Source organism: Mesoplodon densirostris, chromosome 4 (genome assembly GCF_025265405.1).
Source record: "Mesoplodon densirostris isolate mMesDen1 chromosome 4, mMesDen1 primary haplotype, whole genome shotgun sequence".
In the NCBI taxonomy this organism is placed as follows: Eukaryota; Metazoa; Chordata; class Mammalia; order Artiodactyla; family Ziphiidae; genus Mesoplodon; species Mesoplodon densirostris.
In genome coordinates, this window is record NC_082664.1 from 19,027,419 (window position 1) to 19,045,361 (window position 17,943).

Genomic DNA, 17,943 nt, shown 5'->3' on the forward strand with positions numbered 1-17,943 from the left:
AGTTACAAAACTGTTTGTAATTAACTTGGAATAGAAAAGATAGCATTTTTTTTTAAATCCCATTATATAGTACACCGTATAAATTACAGAGTATTCAAATGCACAAACGCATCTGTGTAACATTTATCAAATGTAATTCGTGTGTCTTTATGTGCACACATGAGTGTGTTCTCGAGAGTCTTACTGCCCGCCTTTGTAATGCTGGACCTCTGGCTGTCACGTATGGCAGTGCTCCAAGTCTGGCACACTGCTGTTGCAGTATCGCATGTTGTTGGGGATATGGCAGTCTGTGTAATTAATGCCCCCGTTTGGGGTGTAAATGGGCTGCAGTCTGAAATCTCCTTTAAGGAGCTGATCGTTATTTAAGGAGACGATCTGAAAGCTGGTTTCTGTCATCTCCAGGATGGAATTGTCCTTTTTGGTGCCTGCCTCGCAATAGTCATCTTTCCGCCGGCCTCGGTTGTATTTCCACTTCTGGGAGGTGTAGCGCCCCTTTTTGTGCATATGCCAGCAAAAGACACTGAGAAGGACCACAAGCACAAATATCACTGCACCCCCAATCAGGCCCGCCAGCAGAAAAGGGGAGCCCATGCTATGGGAAGTCGTCTGCTCGTGACTGGAAGCCGTGTTGCTGCCATTGTTCACATAGGAGGCATGGGTGGTGGCCTCAGAACAAATGGTGTCTTCTACAGCTCGGTAGTTAAATGCATCCAGTGGCACTAAACAAATCCGATAAGTGGATCTGGGCTCTAAATTGACCAGGCTCAGATGCTGCTTCTCACCACTGACAATGCGTTCCTGAACGATGCCTCCCACCAAACTGTGGCCCATTTTCACCCATGTGAGTTTGTATGCCATCACAGTAAAGAGAGAGAGCCAGCTGACTTGAATGGAAGTGTCATTCACAAAATGGATAGAGAGCTGGATCCGTTCAGAAAGAGGTGGGGTCACTCTTTCTCTGCCATCCCAGTCGGGAATTGTGGGGAGTTTCGATGCCATGGGAGTTAGAGGCGCATAGCTTCTGCTAGGGGTCGGGACAGAGAGTGTGGGAGGTTGAGTCGTGGGCGAAGCTGAACTTGGGGCTGGGGTGAAGAGAGGCAGGCCGGGGGTCGTGGTGGGACAGGACAACAGATTCATATTCAACTCCCGGACTGCCATCCCCCGGACTTGTTCAGGACCTTGGCACATGAAACCTCGCACGTTGAGAGATGAGGGTATGTGTTTGAGCCATTCTGTGACCCATTTAATACTGCAGTCACAGAACCAAGGATTATTCCGAGCAGTGAGCTGCTTCAGGTTGGAGAGGTTATCGAAGACCCCTTGAGTCAACACACGCAGCTGGTTGTTGGATATATCCAGCCGTTCCAGCTTCCGGAGATTCGAGAAGGCTGTCAAAGGGATGTGGTTGATCTGGTTGTCCTGCAGATAGAGCCTCATCAGGTGCATACCTGGGAGGTCAGAAGGGGGATGGGAAAGCGAATTCCGGACAATGGAAAATTCCTTGAGCTTGGTGAGGTGGCTGAAGGTGCCCTCGGCAATGCCCTTGTTGGTCAGGAGGTTTCCATCCATGATCAGACGCTCCAAGCTCGTGAGGTTCTGAAAGGCCATGTCTGATATGACGGCAATTCGATTCTCATCCACTCTCAGCTCTTGCAGTTCCACGGGAAGCCCCACAGGCACGCTGCTCAGGTGATTCTTGGACAGAAACAACAATTTGAGGCTAACGGCCTCACGGAAGGCCCCATCTTCCACCCCCACTGTGGATATTGAGTTGTCATCCAGGTGGAGCTCTTCAAGCTTCAAGAGCTGGGCCAGGGCGGCCCGTGAAATGGTCTGAATATTGTTTTCCTGCAGATGGAGAACTCGGACGTTCTTGGGAAGGTTCATGGGGAATTCATCCAGTTGGTTCCCATAAAGGTACACGGTGTGCACAGACTGTACGTTGTGCAGCTCTGCAGGAAACCCAGCATTATTAATTTGGTTGTTGTGGAGGTAGAGTACAGTGACGCCCTCCGGGATCCCAAGAGGCACTGAGGTCAAGCTTCGCTCGTTACAGTAGACAAAGTTCCTGTCACAGCGACACACGCTGGGGCATGCCAGGAGTTTTGACACTTGTGAGTAGAGCCCCAGGGAGATGAGAAGCCAAGATTTCAGGAAACAAGCCCCCTGGCTGGGCCCCTGTGTAGTCTGTAGGCCCATTTCTGAAGTACAGAAATAAAATACAATGTGGTAGTGAAAAGAAAAAGAAAAAAAAAAAAAAAACAGATAGCAAAACCAAAATGATTGAATGCAGTTCTGTTAAAGTCCAGAACTCCAGCTAGAGGAAAAGTTCCGAAGGCTAAGGTCAAAGAATCTTCCTGTGGTCTCTGGTCTTATCAGCCTATGTTGCCCTCTTTGCTATTGTCCTCCATGTGCAAAAAAAATTCAATAGGGAGAACTTTCCACCCAGGCAACAAGTGAAGCCAAGTTATCAGCGGTCAAAAGGGGCCCAGTTGGGTAGGCAGAATCCCTTCTTCTGTGGTCGGTCAGGTCAGTGTGGATCAGCCTATGAACTTGGTTAAGTTCAGTCTGCAATCTGTTGTAGGAAAGTAGAGAGAAAATAATCAGTTAAGGGTAGTGAGTGGATTAAGTGCTGATCTGACTGGCTTTTCAAGAATGCTGTGATCCAATGTTCATTGCAGCACTATTTACAATAGCCAGGACATGAAGCAACCTAAGTGTCCATTGTCAGATGAATGGATAAAGAAAATGTGGCACATATATACAATGGAATATTACTCAGCCATAAAAAAAATTAAACTGAGTTATTTGTAGTAAGGTGGATAGACCTAGAGTCTGTCATACAGAGTGAAGTAGGTCAGAAAGAGGAAAACACATATATATGGAAACTAAAAAAAAAAAAAAAAAATGATTCTGAAGAACCTAGGGGCAGGACAGGAATAAAGATGCAGATGTAGAGAACGGACTTGAGGACACGGCGAGGGGGAAGGATAAGCTGGGACGAAGTAAGAGAGTGGCATGGACATATATACACTACCAAATGTAAAAGAGATAGCTAGTGGGAAGCAGCTGCATAGCACAGGAAGATCAGCTCGGTGCTTTGTGACCACCTAGAGGGGTGGGATAGGAAGGGTGGGAGGGAGACTCAAGAGAGAGAGGATATGGGGATATATGTATACATATAGCTGATTCACTTTCTTATACAGCAGAAACTAATACAACATTTTAAAGCAATTATACTCCAACAAAGATGTTTAAAAAAAAAAATCACTGTGATTGGGACTAAATGCTCAGAGGAGGGAGTTGGCATTAAGTGACATGCTAAATAATAATAATTCAGTTGAAAAGGTATTCAAAGAATGAAAACGATTAAGTTATCTTTACATCAAAAGGAGACCATGTTGTTACCTCTCACTATCAATGATCATATTGTGAATTTTACATCACAGTCAGTATCTTCTCTCAGAGATCTATTTGCATATCCAAACAGACAGGCACAAGAGGCCCAGGGCTGAATCCACTGAATCAATGATGACCGTCTACAAATGCAACTGGTCACAGTCATATTTCAAGATGAAATGAGTGACTGAGCAACGAATACAATTTAAGGGAAAAAAAATTGTGAAACCCTTTCCAGTTATAAACAAATGCAAAATGGGGACTGATAAAGTTATTTAGAAAGATGCATCCTTTGGATCTGGCATTGTGATGAAGCAGTTTAAAGGTGATGCACAGAAACAGAGGTGATGTCAAGTCAGAGAGAAGACTGCTCTTTTCTTCCCCACTCCCTGTCTCCTCTCATCTCTCTCTGCCTCCCAAATAGCCCACACTTGAGTTACCCATGACACATTTCCACTTATCCCCTCTTTTGTGACCTTCAGGTTCAGATGAGATACACCATTGTGATTCCTTTGAGAGTTGACAAGCTCATGACTGGGAATAAAATTATTGTCCAACAACTCAACCTTCCTCCCATCTGTGTGTGTTTTCCTGCTTTTAAGAAAGGACTTTCAATAAACTTTGAAATGTTAGAAGACACTGTTGGGGAAGAAAAGGCAATCTACAGATAGTAATCAGACCTTCTTGCTCCAGAACTGTTCCTTCTATTTTTAGATTAGAGAAGTAAAGAAGTTAATTGAAAGGTGCCAGATTTGATTTCCCTACAAAAGAAGCTAACGTGACAGGACATGGCAAGCTGGAAGTCTCTTAATTCTTACCAATACACAACAATTGAAACAACTTATATGTAAAGCACAGAGGAACTATTTGAAATTGTTCTCTTAGCTATCTTTAGAAAGGTAATTAAAAAAAAAACATTGTAACTACTATTTAAGTGTCCAGACTCTTGTAAATTTGTTCTACAATTTGAAATATTGTGAGCCATCTAAAAAATGCCTTTGATGACCAGAAACAGTAATATTCATTTTTTTATTGTTCAGAAAACTTAAAAAAAAAAGGAGGGGGTATAGGGAGTATCTTTCCAGGCAAAACAGATGGATGTGATACTTTATCAAAAATTAAGCATTATTTAATTTGTTAAAAATTACAAATATATGTTTTATCACATTGAACAGGAGTCATCCTCTCTGCCAAAAATTTCCCTATACACTTAAAGAATAATTTATACTACAACTAAGCTTAGTGCAGGAAAAGTGAATTTAATGCCATCAGCTTGATGCCATCCCTAGCTCAGGTTTCAAATTCTCAAACCATCTCAATGTTCCCTAATAGCCTGCTACTCAAGTGTGATCTCTGGTCCAACAGCATGAACCTCACCTGGGAAGTTGCTGGAAACAGAATCTGCACATTAGAAAGAGCCTGGGGTGTACACGTTAAAATTTGAGAAACACTGCCCTAAACACAGTGCCGTCTTATTTAATTTTTCAAATGTTTTAATTTATTAAATGAAAAATAAATGCAAGAGCATGTCAAATGATTCATTTGAGAAGTGTAAAAGCATAAGGCATACTAAACACTTTCGTCCCCAGGAGATGGTCTCAAATTGCATCTTATATATAAAGGACATCTTACAGGTAGAGTAATGCAATGACTAAATATATCACTTGGCTTCAACAGACCCTTGAAAATGTATGTCTGAATGACAAGCACTAGTATCCAGTAGGAGCTTAAAGAGCTATTTGTAATCAGAGGGGGCCTACTTTCATAAAGCATGATTTATTTAAGAACAAAAATCTGTTTGGTGCTATTAGCATTTACTCTTCTAAAAAGGTAGGAAAGTGAGACCAAAAGAATAGAATCTAACACACTTTTGAGTATTCCACGGGAACCTTCAAAGTGTGATAATAGCACACAATGAACGGATTTTCCAAGGGAGAAAACACAGCTGCCCCAGGGTCTTTAAATTCCTATGTAAAAAGGATAGATGCTTCTTAACTTGGCAATTACAAGCCAAGTTTTAAGGCCCTAGAAACAACAAACCAGTGCCTGAAGATGGTAGAATTTGTTTAGAAACTTTATCAGTGAAGGGCCTCAAGGCAATAATGATTGCGAGCTAACAAAGTACTCAGGGATCACTGGAGACCATCACTGTGCATCCAAATTGCAACTCTTCCACTTGCTTCAACTGTGTCCTCTGTAAGGAGAGAAAAAGCCCTATCAGCCAACCCTTTGCCCCAGGCCTTGCTCTCTTGGCAGGTGGACTTTACTCATGAGTGGTTCTTGTATAATTACATAAGAAGAGGATGTGGTCCTGAAGAAAGCTCCTAATGGGATTACATGGGGCAAACTGTCACTGTTTATCCACCTCAACAGGAGAAAAGTCCCATCTAGATCGCACTGTGTTGATCAGCTATGGCAAGTTCAGTGTTGAAAGAAAACAAACTCTCAAGGTTTTCTTTGTGCTTTTGGGAATTCCATAAAATAACTGTGCATAATAGACTTGTCCTAATTCCTGGATCAACAACTGCCTACATATTATATCAGCTAGTAGACTGTATCTTTGTTCAAATTAGTACAAGTGTAAAACTGCAACCACCTAGGCAATGATGATATTTTTTAAACTTAAGTAAGGCTAAAATCTCCATATTCTCCACTATAATTCCTACTAAATACTAAGGGGAGAAATCCTTTTAGACCTTAAAATGGAGACTGTATTTATAGAGAAAGCAGTATAGTATAATGGTCAAAAGCATAGCCTCTGAGTTCTCATCCCACCTCTGGCACTTAGGAGCTAGATAAATTAGTTAACCTTTTAAGTCTTAGTCTCCCTATCTGAAAAATGGGGATAAAATAGTTCCTAACTCAACAGCACTGTTGAGAGGATTAAATAGGATAATATTTGTGTGAAGTTATATGGTGCCTGACACATGGCAAAAACATAATAAATAAAACTGTTATTCTCTGTGTACTTGTTATTATTAATGATATCCAAAAAAGTGAACTCCAAAATGTAGAGTAAAATAAAATCACTTTTGACCAACCAAGTTCTCTGTACTGACACCTCCTCCAGGATTTCTCAACATCAACACTATTCATATTTTGAGCCAGATAATTATTTTCTTGTGGAGCTGCTGTGAGCATACAAAGATGTCTCCAGACATTGCCTTAGGTATGTCCCCTGGTGAGGCAAAATGTCCCCAGTTAAGAACGACTGACCCACCCCATCTTACAAGTACCTTAAAGGGTTAGTATTTTTATCTTGATTTTATAGAGGAAGTTGAAGATAAGTTTCTAATAAACAGAGCCCATAAATGCTTCATGCCATGGCCACCAAAAAAGCATGAAAATGCAATATGTTTTTCATTCATTTATTCAGCCAATATTTATTGGGCACTGGAATGACGATACCATCATGCAGAGCTGATATGGTTTTTGACTTTGTGAGTCTTAAAAGTATAATGAGGGGAGAGAAATGAATAAGCAGGGAATTGTGGTACTGTGTAAAGATATCCAATCTCAGGGCATCAGGAAATTATGGTACCATGTAAAAAGCTCTAATCTAGTCCATGGGGTACCAGGAAAAACACAGCAGAGGAAGGGCTGTGTACATGAGGATTTGAAGGATAGTAAGGTGCAAGCCAGGGAAGAGATTCCAAAAGTTCTGCACATGGACAGTTGTCATGTGGACCAAGAGGTGAACCCCAGCCCAGCTCAGAGAAGGAACAAAACTTTGACTACACAGCATTTTCGCTCAACTCTTTGCTTCCCAAAGAGATAGTCCTGTTTCTAGAAGTTAATAAACAAACCCATGTTTCAAAATCATTAGCCATTTCATTTATAAGTCTCTAAAGGTTGGTAATAAAAAGATTTTGCTTTACAAGATGGATTTCAAATATTGAGAGCAAAAGTTGTAGGGTTTTTCTTCTTCCTTTCCTATTTGAGTAGTGCACTGAGTATGTCTCCCCTCCAGGAAATGAGAGAATGTGAAGAATGGCTTAATGGAAGGTGCTAGGTAAAAACAGAAATTTTCCTTTAAAGCAGAAAACAGTTTCAAAAGCCTGAGTGTAAAACAACATGCAACAAAGGCTCTTTGGAGACAGCAAGACCCTGACCCTGCCTGTCTGTTAAAGATGACAGTAACGGTGGCAGTTATGCCAGGCTACTTTTTAACTCTTTTCATAGGAACTGAGACTCAAGAGACATAAATCATGGAAGAGCTTTCTTCAAAGTGTTTCTCTCCTCATGTTGCCTAAAAAGTTTCTTAAATTAATTCCAGGGGCTCTTAATAAACTCAGACTATAAAAATCATAGTACGGAAAATAGGCATTATCTATAAGCACTGCCAATTCCATAGTATAATGACACCAGGACAAACCTAATAAAAACCTTAATGGTTTCAGCATTGGCTGGATTGTGCCAAGACAGCACACTGCCTGGAGCGATGCAAGTGAAAAAGCTACGTTGATGAGGGATCCTCCTAGAAAAGTTTCCCTGGATACATCAGACTTAGAGCTTCTGGAGTTAAGTTTGTGCTTAAAATCGACACACACAGGTGCAGAATCCATAGTCCCAACTACACTGCAAATGTCTGTGTTATAATCTGGAAACACTAAAGCAATTTATAGATCTTGTGCACATTTCCACATTCCTCAAGATAGGTTATAAATACCATTCCTACAACAATCAGGAGAGTTCTGTAGTTAGCTGGCCAAGATGTGGGAATTAGCAGAGGAATGTGGAGGAAAATATAACAATAGCTACCCCCTAACTTGAAACCATTTTTCCATCTCATTCACTGAGGCTCAATCAAGCTCCTTGAAGTTTTTCTCATTAGACAAATATTTTTCTTTGCCAAAACAAAGGGAGAGAAAGAAAGGAAGAGGGAGAAAAGGAGGGAAGGAGGGAAGGAAAGAAAGGAAACACTTTATTTAAACAGTTGACAATTTTTTGGCTCCAGTCAGTCTAGAATGGAAAACATTAAAATTGGACCAAAAAAAAAAAAAAAAAAAAAGAAGAAGAAGAAAAACTATTCTCCTGACAAGCATAAAATTCTCTAACACATTTGAAGGGTTGTTCTCACATGGTTTCCAATGCAGTTGGTTTGAATAATAGGGCTAAGTTTAGAACAAGTTACAGTGCTAAAAACTCAACTGCATAAACTTTGAGGACACCTTCATTACTGCCATACGCTTCTCTCAATCCACTAGGGAGCTCCCACTGACCATCCTCTGGGTTCATATAAATCTGTATAATCTAGGACTGCAAGACTGAGTCTTCACAGTATTTAATAAAGCCCACTGGTGAACAGACACTATTAGAGAAGAATTTTATTGAGACAGCACCAACAGGATTAAAAAAAAGATACAACTCTACGGTCAATAAAGGATGGAAGTCCCTACAGCTCATATCTATACACTCTTCAACCCATTTCAAAGGGAGGTAGTTCAGCAGTCATTCATACATTCATTCATTTGCTCAGATACTGAGCACCTCATGGTTTGAGCATAGAAAATAGCTGATTTCTTAAACTCAAATTTGGGAGAGATTTTTCTCATCACCTGATCCAGTGATTCCCCATCCCCAAGGGTCATCAGAAACACTTAGGGAAGGTGATGAAACATTAAAGTTCCTGGGTGCCACCTCTGCAGATTCTGGTTTGACTGGTCTTCAAAGAAGGCTGGGTAGGTACATTTTGTCAACTTTCCCCAGATGGGTTTGATGATCAGGCACTTTAGGGTCTTACTACCCAGCCACTCACTAATCAGGAACTGCTTTCAGGGCATCGAGACAACTGGTCCTTCTTGCTTCTGGATCAAATCAACAAGTGAGAGGTAGAGGTGCATGGGGGTATGGAAAGAGCAAAGGGTTTGGAGTCAGAATTTAGCTTAACATCAGTGCAGCCACTCAAACGGCATGACAATGGACACTTAACCTCTCTGTACATCACCTTTTTTCATCTCAAGAGGGGATAATAAGCCATGCTCATGTTGGGAAGACTAGATATAATGCATGTAAAGAAGCAAAAAGCACCAACTAGGCACTCAATAAACTGTGATTTAAGAGAGGTAGAGATTGTATAATGAGAAAAAGCTGTGTCTGGGGACAGTTGACCTAGACAGCTTTCCCACTTACTAGCTGTGCTAATTTGGGCACATTACTTCATCTCCCTATGCCCCAGTTAACTCATATGCAAAATGGGGAAAATGATAGTATTAATCTCTCATAGTTGTTGTAGGACTATAAATCACTTAGAATATCATCTAACACATGGAGAACATACATTCATTGTGTCATTCCTATTATTAGCATTAAATAATAATAATAATAACAAAAAACCCCCTATTCTAGGAAGCTTTTGTCCCTAATTTAGTAGACAGGTCATTCTGTTTAATTCATCAAATTTTATTTTCCTCTGACTTTCATTATCTATTTTTATCATAGTTCTTTCCTCTGGAGATACACACACACACCTTTCCATCCATCAACCTGCAAATATGTGGAGACATTTATTGGGTCTCTGAGATCTCTTCCTTTCCTGTGTAAATGTCCCTTTTCTTTCATTTGCTCCAGAATCTTAGCAATGCTGATGCTTTCATTGGCAATGCCTTTCTTGATATATGTTGCCCAGAATGGAAAATAAGACTCATGAGGTCTACCAGCACCAAGTAGTGCTCAGCAAATACTCAGCGAATGCCCATGCCCTGCCAGGCATGGAGCTGGTAACTAGAAAGATACCTATGACATGGCCCTTGGTATTGAGTAAAGGTTCATGTAATATCAAGTAACTTTTTGTATAAAACTCTTTATAATTCCAAAGACTTTTAATATATTTCATTTCATCTAATCCCACAACAACCCACAGGAGGTATTTATATCAACCTCAAATGAAGTCCACAGAGATGAAATAATTTGCCTGAAGCCACATGGACGGTATGGACAGAGGATAGTATTATAAATCTTCTGTATGAAAATGCAAGCTTCAGGTATAATTTTATGAATGGTGTTAGTTACAGTGGTATTAAAACCAACATCCGGGTTTCCCTCATGGAGCAGTGGTTGAGAGTCCGCCTGCCGATGCAGGGGACGCGGGTTCGTGCCCCAGTCCGGGAAGATCCCACATGCCGTGGAGCGGCTGGGCCCGTAAGCCATGGCCGCTGAGCCTGTGTCTCCGGAGCCTGTGCTCCACAACGGGAGAGGCCACAACAGTGACAGGCCCGCGTACCACAAAAAAAAAAAACAAATACAAAAACACGAAAAACAAAACCAAACAAAACGAAACAAAACAAAAAAAAACAACATCTACTTCCCTGAAAAAAATAAAGCCCCTCGCCACTGCTCAAATTTTCAAAACTAGCAGCAGCCTGGCATTTAAAGTGGGTAACACTTCCAAGCTGGACTGGTGCATAAGTAAAAGGTAATTACACCAGTGGGCGAATTATCTGCTTTGCCCACATGACTCCAGGACTCAGCAGGAATGGGAAATCAAGGGCTCCCCAGACGATGGGCAGCAGCAAGATGCCAAGAACTGCAGGCGTCTAAAGGACTAGACGGCTACTGATAAGTTGGTAGCAAGAAAGACAACAAAGTCCCCTTGCCTCCTTCATAACCAAGAGTCCCAGGTTTGCTGCCACCACGTTCTACAGCTTGGGAAGGTCTTTATGTGGAGTAACTGTTGGAAAAGCCATTTAAGGGATAAAACTAACTGTCAACTGCCCTACATACAGCCACCTTCTGTATACTAATTAAATGAAATGTTGCTTAGTGTTGTGAGTTCCTTGAATTCCAAGTGAAAAAAAAATCTGTAGAAAGTGGGCTCAGTAAGCTACCAAACAGTAATTTTAGGGAAAATCTTTCTACATCTGCTTTTTCTCTACAAGAGACTTTGTTCAGGCAATCCTATAATAGCATGCGACATCAGGAAGTCTAATAGGTTTTTTTTTTCCCTCTTCCACTCTATAACTCAAGCATGCAGTGCTCATTCTGAATACGTGTGTCCCAAATGAGAATTCGTCCTCTTTTCCTCACCCCTTCCCCTTCTTTCTTTTTCGAAAGGCAGGCTGTGCAGGGCTAGAACAAAACATGTTTAAACAGTTCTTGATAATTCAAGAGAAGGAATAAGCAAATAACTATACTCAAATTATTCACCACTAGGCTCTTGTACATTTCCAACTGAAGTTCAGACTCAGCTAAATATTCAAATACCTATTGAGAGCTAGTCACTACTAGTCTTGTGAAATACCTACACAGCTATGAGAAATAAGTCATTATTATTCCTAATTTACAAATGAGGAAACTAGCCTGGAGAAATCTGTGACTTCCACCAGTTGAAACAGTAGCATATCCTAGAAATAGAACTGCAACTCAATTTTCCTGGCTAAAAACCAGTCAGTGCTCTTCCCACTACACCACATTTCTCTCCTTATCGGTTTAGGGTATATATAGTCTCTCATTTCAAAAATTCTTCTGCTAACACCCCAGGTTCTCTTTGCCCTCTATTCTTTCATTACACCAATGAAGCAAAGGCTTCCCACTCAATCACAAGCCCAATCTCCCCTGTGCCCACCTGAGTTTCAGATTCCCACTAGAGAAAGTCACCTAACAGCACAGAGTAGTTCTACCTTAAATAAGAAATCCCCAACCTAAAGTGAGACCTCACCCCATCTAACAATGTTACTGCACTTCTCTGGAAAGCACTCTCTCCCATTCTCCTCAAAGATGGCATTAAACTTCACTCTCCTTAGCCCTCCAAACCTCATTCCCCTCACTCTCAGTAGACAACCTGACTTTAATCTGAAGAGAGCGGAAGGCATCAGACAGGATCTCTCACGTCTTTCTGTTGCCAAACATACGAATCTGTTCCTTGGAGCCCTCGCCCTACAGGCCTCTCTGGAAGATAACTACCTCTTCCTTCCCTGCGTGCACAATCTCTCCCTCTCAAACTGGATCCATGTTGAAACATTCCCCACTATTTTCCACTAAAAAAAAATCCCCTTGATCCTCAAGTTCCCCTCCAGCTATTCCCACATTTCTCTCCTTTTAGCTAAATTCCTGGAAAGAACAGTCCATCATGATATCTCTGTTTTCTCACCTCCCATCCATCTCACACCAACACATTCCATGCTGGTTCCCGTCCCTACTCTCCCACAAGCTTCTCTCCTAATGTTTACATTAGGAGATGCTAACAATCAGCCCCAGGTTGGCAAATCCAAAGGGCTTTCTTTTGACTGTATTCCTCCCACTTAATCTCACAGCATCATTTAGACTTGTTCATGCCCTTACTGAAACATCCTCATTCCTTGGTTGCTATGACAGCTGCTGGTTTTCTTCCTATTTCTCTTGTTATTTCTTATTTTGTAGGTTCTCCTTCTTCAGTGTAGCCATTCAGTGTTAGTCCAATAAGCTTGGGTCCAGACACTCTTCTTCCCTTTGTAAGAAATGGCATCCAAGCCTTAAGCTTAAATGATCATATATACAAATGATGCTTGAGAGGGTGTGGAGGGGAGGGAACCCTCCTACACTGTTGGTGGGAATGTAAATTAGTACAGCCACTATAGAGAACAGTATGGATGTTCCTTGAAAAACTAAAAATAGAAATACCATATGACACATCAATTCTACTCCTGGACATATAGCCTGAGAAAACCATAATTCAAAAAGATAGATGCACCCCAATGTTCTTTGCAGCATTATTTACAGTAGTTAGGACATGGAAGCAACCTAAATGTCCATCAATAGAGGAATGGATAAAGAAGATGTAGTACATATATACAATGGAATATTACTCAGCCATAAAAAGAACAAAATAATGCCATTTACAGCAACATGAATGGACCTAGAGATTATCATACTAAGTGAAGTAAGTCAAACAGAAAAAAACAAATATCATATGATATTTAAAAATCTGTGTAATCTAATTTAAAAACATGATACAAATGAACTTATTTACAAAACAGAAACAGACTTACAGATATCAAAAACAAACTTATGGTTACCAAAGGGGAAACATAGCGGGGGGGGGGGGAGGGATGAATCAGGAGGATGGGATTAACATACACACACTACTATATACAAGAAGATAACCAACTACCGTATAGCACAGGGAGCTCCACTCAATATTCCATGATAACTCATTTGAGAAAAGAATCCAAAATAGAATGAATATATGTGTATGTATAACTGAATCACCTTGCACCTGAAACTAACACAACATTGTAAATCAACTAAACTCCAAAAAAAGTTTTAAGAAATGATCATATCTACAATCAGAAACTTCAATCTCCATCTCAGACTGTCCTCTCAGCTGCTTGTCTGTACACCCAAACACCCACCTGACTTACTTCAGTGTTTCAAGAACACTTCCAACATAGCAGTTACAGTTTTAGATACTTTAAAAGAAGCTTACATACATGGACTCATAATAAAACTATGCACTTTATACTGTTATTATCTCACAGAGGGAATGGAGGCTCCAAGTTAAATAGCTTCTCCAAGGTGGATGAGCAGAGAAGTGACACGGATGGACTTGAAATCAGGCATGATCTGCAGGGCCTTGCTCCTATCCTGTGTTCTGACTCTCTGTAAACTCCACACATTCACAGGCTGGTCCCTCCCCAGGGCCGGGAGCAGCACATGGCAGGCATTCAAGAAGTGTTTGTAGAATAAATGGACGAATCAGAGAACAACTTTCAGATGATTACTTTGTTTGAAGAGGCAGTCTGTGAAAACTCTTCAGCATCTTCAATTTGAGGTCCCATAAGGAATCACTGAGATAATATTTCAGAACAGGCTTCAAGGGATTTATGCTACACTAACCTAGCTGGAGAGATTGATGGATAAATAGTTCCCAAACACAAAGGAACTAGATGACTTTAGGAAAAGACACAGAACACGTAAGTGGAAAATAACTGTAATTACTACAGCACTGTACTTCTTTTACAAAATAACATCAAATTCTGTGGTCTTCTTAGCAAGAGTACTACTCACATAAGATCAGTCTGATCTATTACTACAAACTCTGTTTGATGAAAGACACATCTGATCGTGCTAGATACCTAACACCTCAGTTTTAAAATGGTTATGACCTGAATTCAGGTAAGTCTTTATGGTTTACAGCAAATATGTGTTCTACTTATATATACCAACAGCTTATAAATATTTACATACATTCAGTGTGACAGTTCAACTGCGTTTTAATTGCACATCACTTTACCATGCCACATAGTTAGAATCAACACAATATAGGCCAGTAACTTTGAGAGTTATAAAAACGCTTATAAAAGAACAAACTGAATCAAAAAATATAAACATGGCCTATTTTTTCCCACTAAAATACTGCACCCTATATGTAATAGACATAATGAAACAGAAAATCTTGTGTCTCCTTCACAAGGAGAATACAGATTTCAGGCAGTGATATTGATTAGGTGCGTGAAATGAAATTACATAGTGTGTATTTCCATGTGGGTTATCTGGTTTTGAGTCTAAAAAAACAAAAAAAAATCATTGCTTAAGCCTATTTCAGTATGATAGTGATGGCTCTGAATGTAAGTGGTATAAAATTTCCTCACTGAATAAATAGGCTTTACAGTACACCTTCTCATCTTCAGAACACCTGTCACGCAGATGTGTCAGGCTATGTTCAGGGGACTATTTCTGGATCTGGAGGATGAGAAGGGACAAGAAACAGAAGAAAAATTATTATTCCTTATCCCTGACCCTCTCCTTCTCTCAAGGAAATTCTCCCCTGCCCTGACCCTGGAACATGTCTAGATATGGGTTAAAATTAAATCAAGTGATTTCTAAGACATAAAATAAAATCTCAGATGAGAGCCATCAGTACCATATCCAGTGTAACTACACAGTTCAGATAAGGAAAAATTCAAAGGAAAATAATAAAAACACACACCCACAACAGATTTTAAAAGCTACCTTTAAAAAATCTATACTGGTGGTCTTTCTCATTTGAATGAATTTTGAAATATGTTCCCCCAATACTGAGGAATTTAAACACATGAGCAGATCCTTTTATAGGTTTATATGCAGTCAGAGCCCTGCTTTCATTTATGATCACTGCAGGTTCCCAACTTTACCCCACATGCAAAAAGCTTGCATTCTCTTAAGTATTGAATATATGCTGCCAATCAATTTCAACCACTTAAGTCTTTGTTAAAAAAAAAAAAAAAGAGCTTCCACCAAAAATTACAGTCTGACTTAGTCCATGTCACCCAGGCCCATGTGCACATAGCTGGCAGTCAGAGGGAGGCAACACAGCTGTAAGATGATCTCAGTAACACACACACACACACACACACACACACACACATCACATGAAAAAAAGTTTTGACTGTTTTTTCATCTTTGTCTCAGCTACTTTATGGTTGTTCAGAAAAGAGTTCCTATCTTCACTTATAAATAAAACTAAAAACTCAAGTATTAGAGAGTAATGTGAAGTTTGGGATGATAAAGCAGATTTTAAAGACTGAGATTAATGAGGGGAGCATCATATGTTTGAAATCAGATTGGATTACTCATTCCTTCCTTAGCTACATTTTCACACTTGACTGAAATGCAGGGCCCCCTGGTCCTTGGGAGTACCGCGGTGGGTCTAACAAGGTTTAACTTCTAAAGTATCGCATCTAAATGGCAGGCCTGCTCTCTTAGACAAAACACTCAAGAAACAGATCAAGGAAAAAGACTCGTGGGTGGGCGGCTGCTTAATGTGACATGGTTTCCCAATGGACCTGTGTTTCCACAAAATCCTTTTACACCACTTCCCTGACACTTACAATTTCATAATTGTAAACCAATTTCTTTGGACTAGAATGTTACCCTCTCTAGAAATCCAAATATCCTTGGCAGACATTCTAAATCAAGTGAAGTGTATCAGACTTTATCCTAAAGCTAGCATTTCTCATTCCTTCATTCATTTGTCAAACAAGTGTTGAGTGGCTACTCTGTGCCAGACACAGTGTGAGGCCCTTGGGATACAAAGATGAACAAGACAGATAAAGTCCCTGCAGTTGGGGAGGTTATCTGTTTTGAAAGCAAGACAGAAAAGAAATATCAAATAACAACTACAAACTTGAGACTGGAAATAATAAAATTATTATGACAGAGAATATTGGGAGGCTGTGAGTGTGAGTTTAAATATGGTGGACATGGATGACATCTTGGAGAATGGGATTCCCAAAGGATGAGTGGTTGATACCCATGGGGGAGCTGGGACAAAGGAGGGCAGTGCATGGGAGGAGAGAGGTTAACACAACAGTCCAGGTCTCAGTAAGAGCAGGCAAAAAGTTAGTAGGGAAGAAGAGTCTGTTTTTTTCTGGGAACTGAAAGATCAATGTGGCTGGGGATGTTTTGTGAGGAATGGGGTGAGTGGAAAGACCAAGGGTTCCGATGGGCCTGGATACACAAGGCCTTGAGGCTTTGGTAAACCACTTAAATTTTATTCTAAGGACAACTGGAAGCCGGCAATTAAATGGACTAGAGCAGGGAGGGTATAGAGAGGGATGGTAACAATGAAAAGGGATACCCTGAATCTGTACAGCATAGAGTGGAAGGAGGTCTGGGGAGAGCACAAGTAAGGATGAAGTAAAAACAGGAAATTTTATCAAGAAGAGGACAAGCACCTTCAAACTTCTGTCTGAATTGTCTCTTCAAATGTCCTGTTTCAGAGAGCCTTCCAAGTACTGGCCCCACTCCCATTTTCTCATCTGTCTTAAACTCTCTTTGAAAATAGATGTTGTATAAATAATAAATAAATAAAAGAAATACGGCTTTGCCTAAAGAATCTTGAGGACAAAGTAAGGTACCGATACTGCATAAAGACAACCATGTAATTAATGAGAAAGCTCTCCCTGCTTCTATGGTGAACACTGAAGACTGTCACCCTGCTTAACATAATGTCCCCTCCACTGGGAAAAGCACAGACCACCTGCTGTTCCCAAGCAAGTAGATTGGTCCCTACCTGTAAATGATTCTATGTAGTGAAGAAGAACACTGTTTTTTTTTTTTTTTTTCCCTGAAGCTATGAGCATAGCCTGGCAGACCACCATAGATAATTTTGAAAAAGTGGCTTTTCTTGACCCTAGTGACACAAAAGTGGCCAGTGCTGTACAGGGTTTGGCAGGGCTGCATCATTCATGAGCGGCTGGGCTGTCTCACCTGAGTGCAGGGGTGGCATCAATGCCCTGGCTCCCTGCAGGTGAGGTGGGCACCTCTCCAGGGTAGCCTGTGCAGTTTCTGCTTTGACCTGAAATCTGTTCATATGTTTCTAGAGCTGAATCTCCTCAGAGGGAGTGAGTTGGTCTTTTCGGGGACTCACGGGTGCAGAAACTGGGGGTATTTGGTGTTAGGACTTAAGGAGGTGAATTTCCAGGTGAAAAAGCCACCTCCATCGGCTCCCTTTGAACGTGGCTAACCCCTGACCCTTGTGCTTTCTCAGAAGGTTCTGTCCCCCTGACTCTCCTGCTCACTCTTCAAGGAAGTCAGAGTATGAGGATAATCTCAAAACTAGTGCAAAGTCCTGAAGGAGTTGAAACT

General features: G+C 40.7%; 1 protein-coding gene across 1 annotated transcript; it reads right to left on the minus strand.

Moving 5' to 3' along the window:
- Positions 1-216: 216 nt before the first annotated feature.
- On the minus strand, positions 217-2,199 carry FLRT2 (fibronectin leucine rich transmembrane protein 2). Its single transcript, XM_060097962.1, has one exon. The coding sequence runs from the start codon at positions 2,197-2,199 to the stop codon at positions 217-219; it is 1,983 nt and encodes a 660-aa protein (XP_059953945.1).
- Between the last annotated feature and the right edge of the window lie 15,744 nt (positions 2,200-17,943).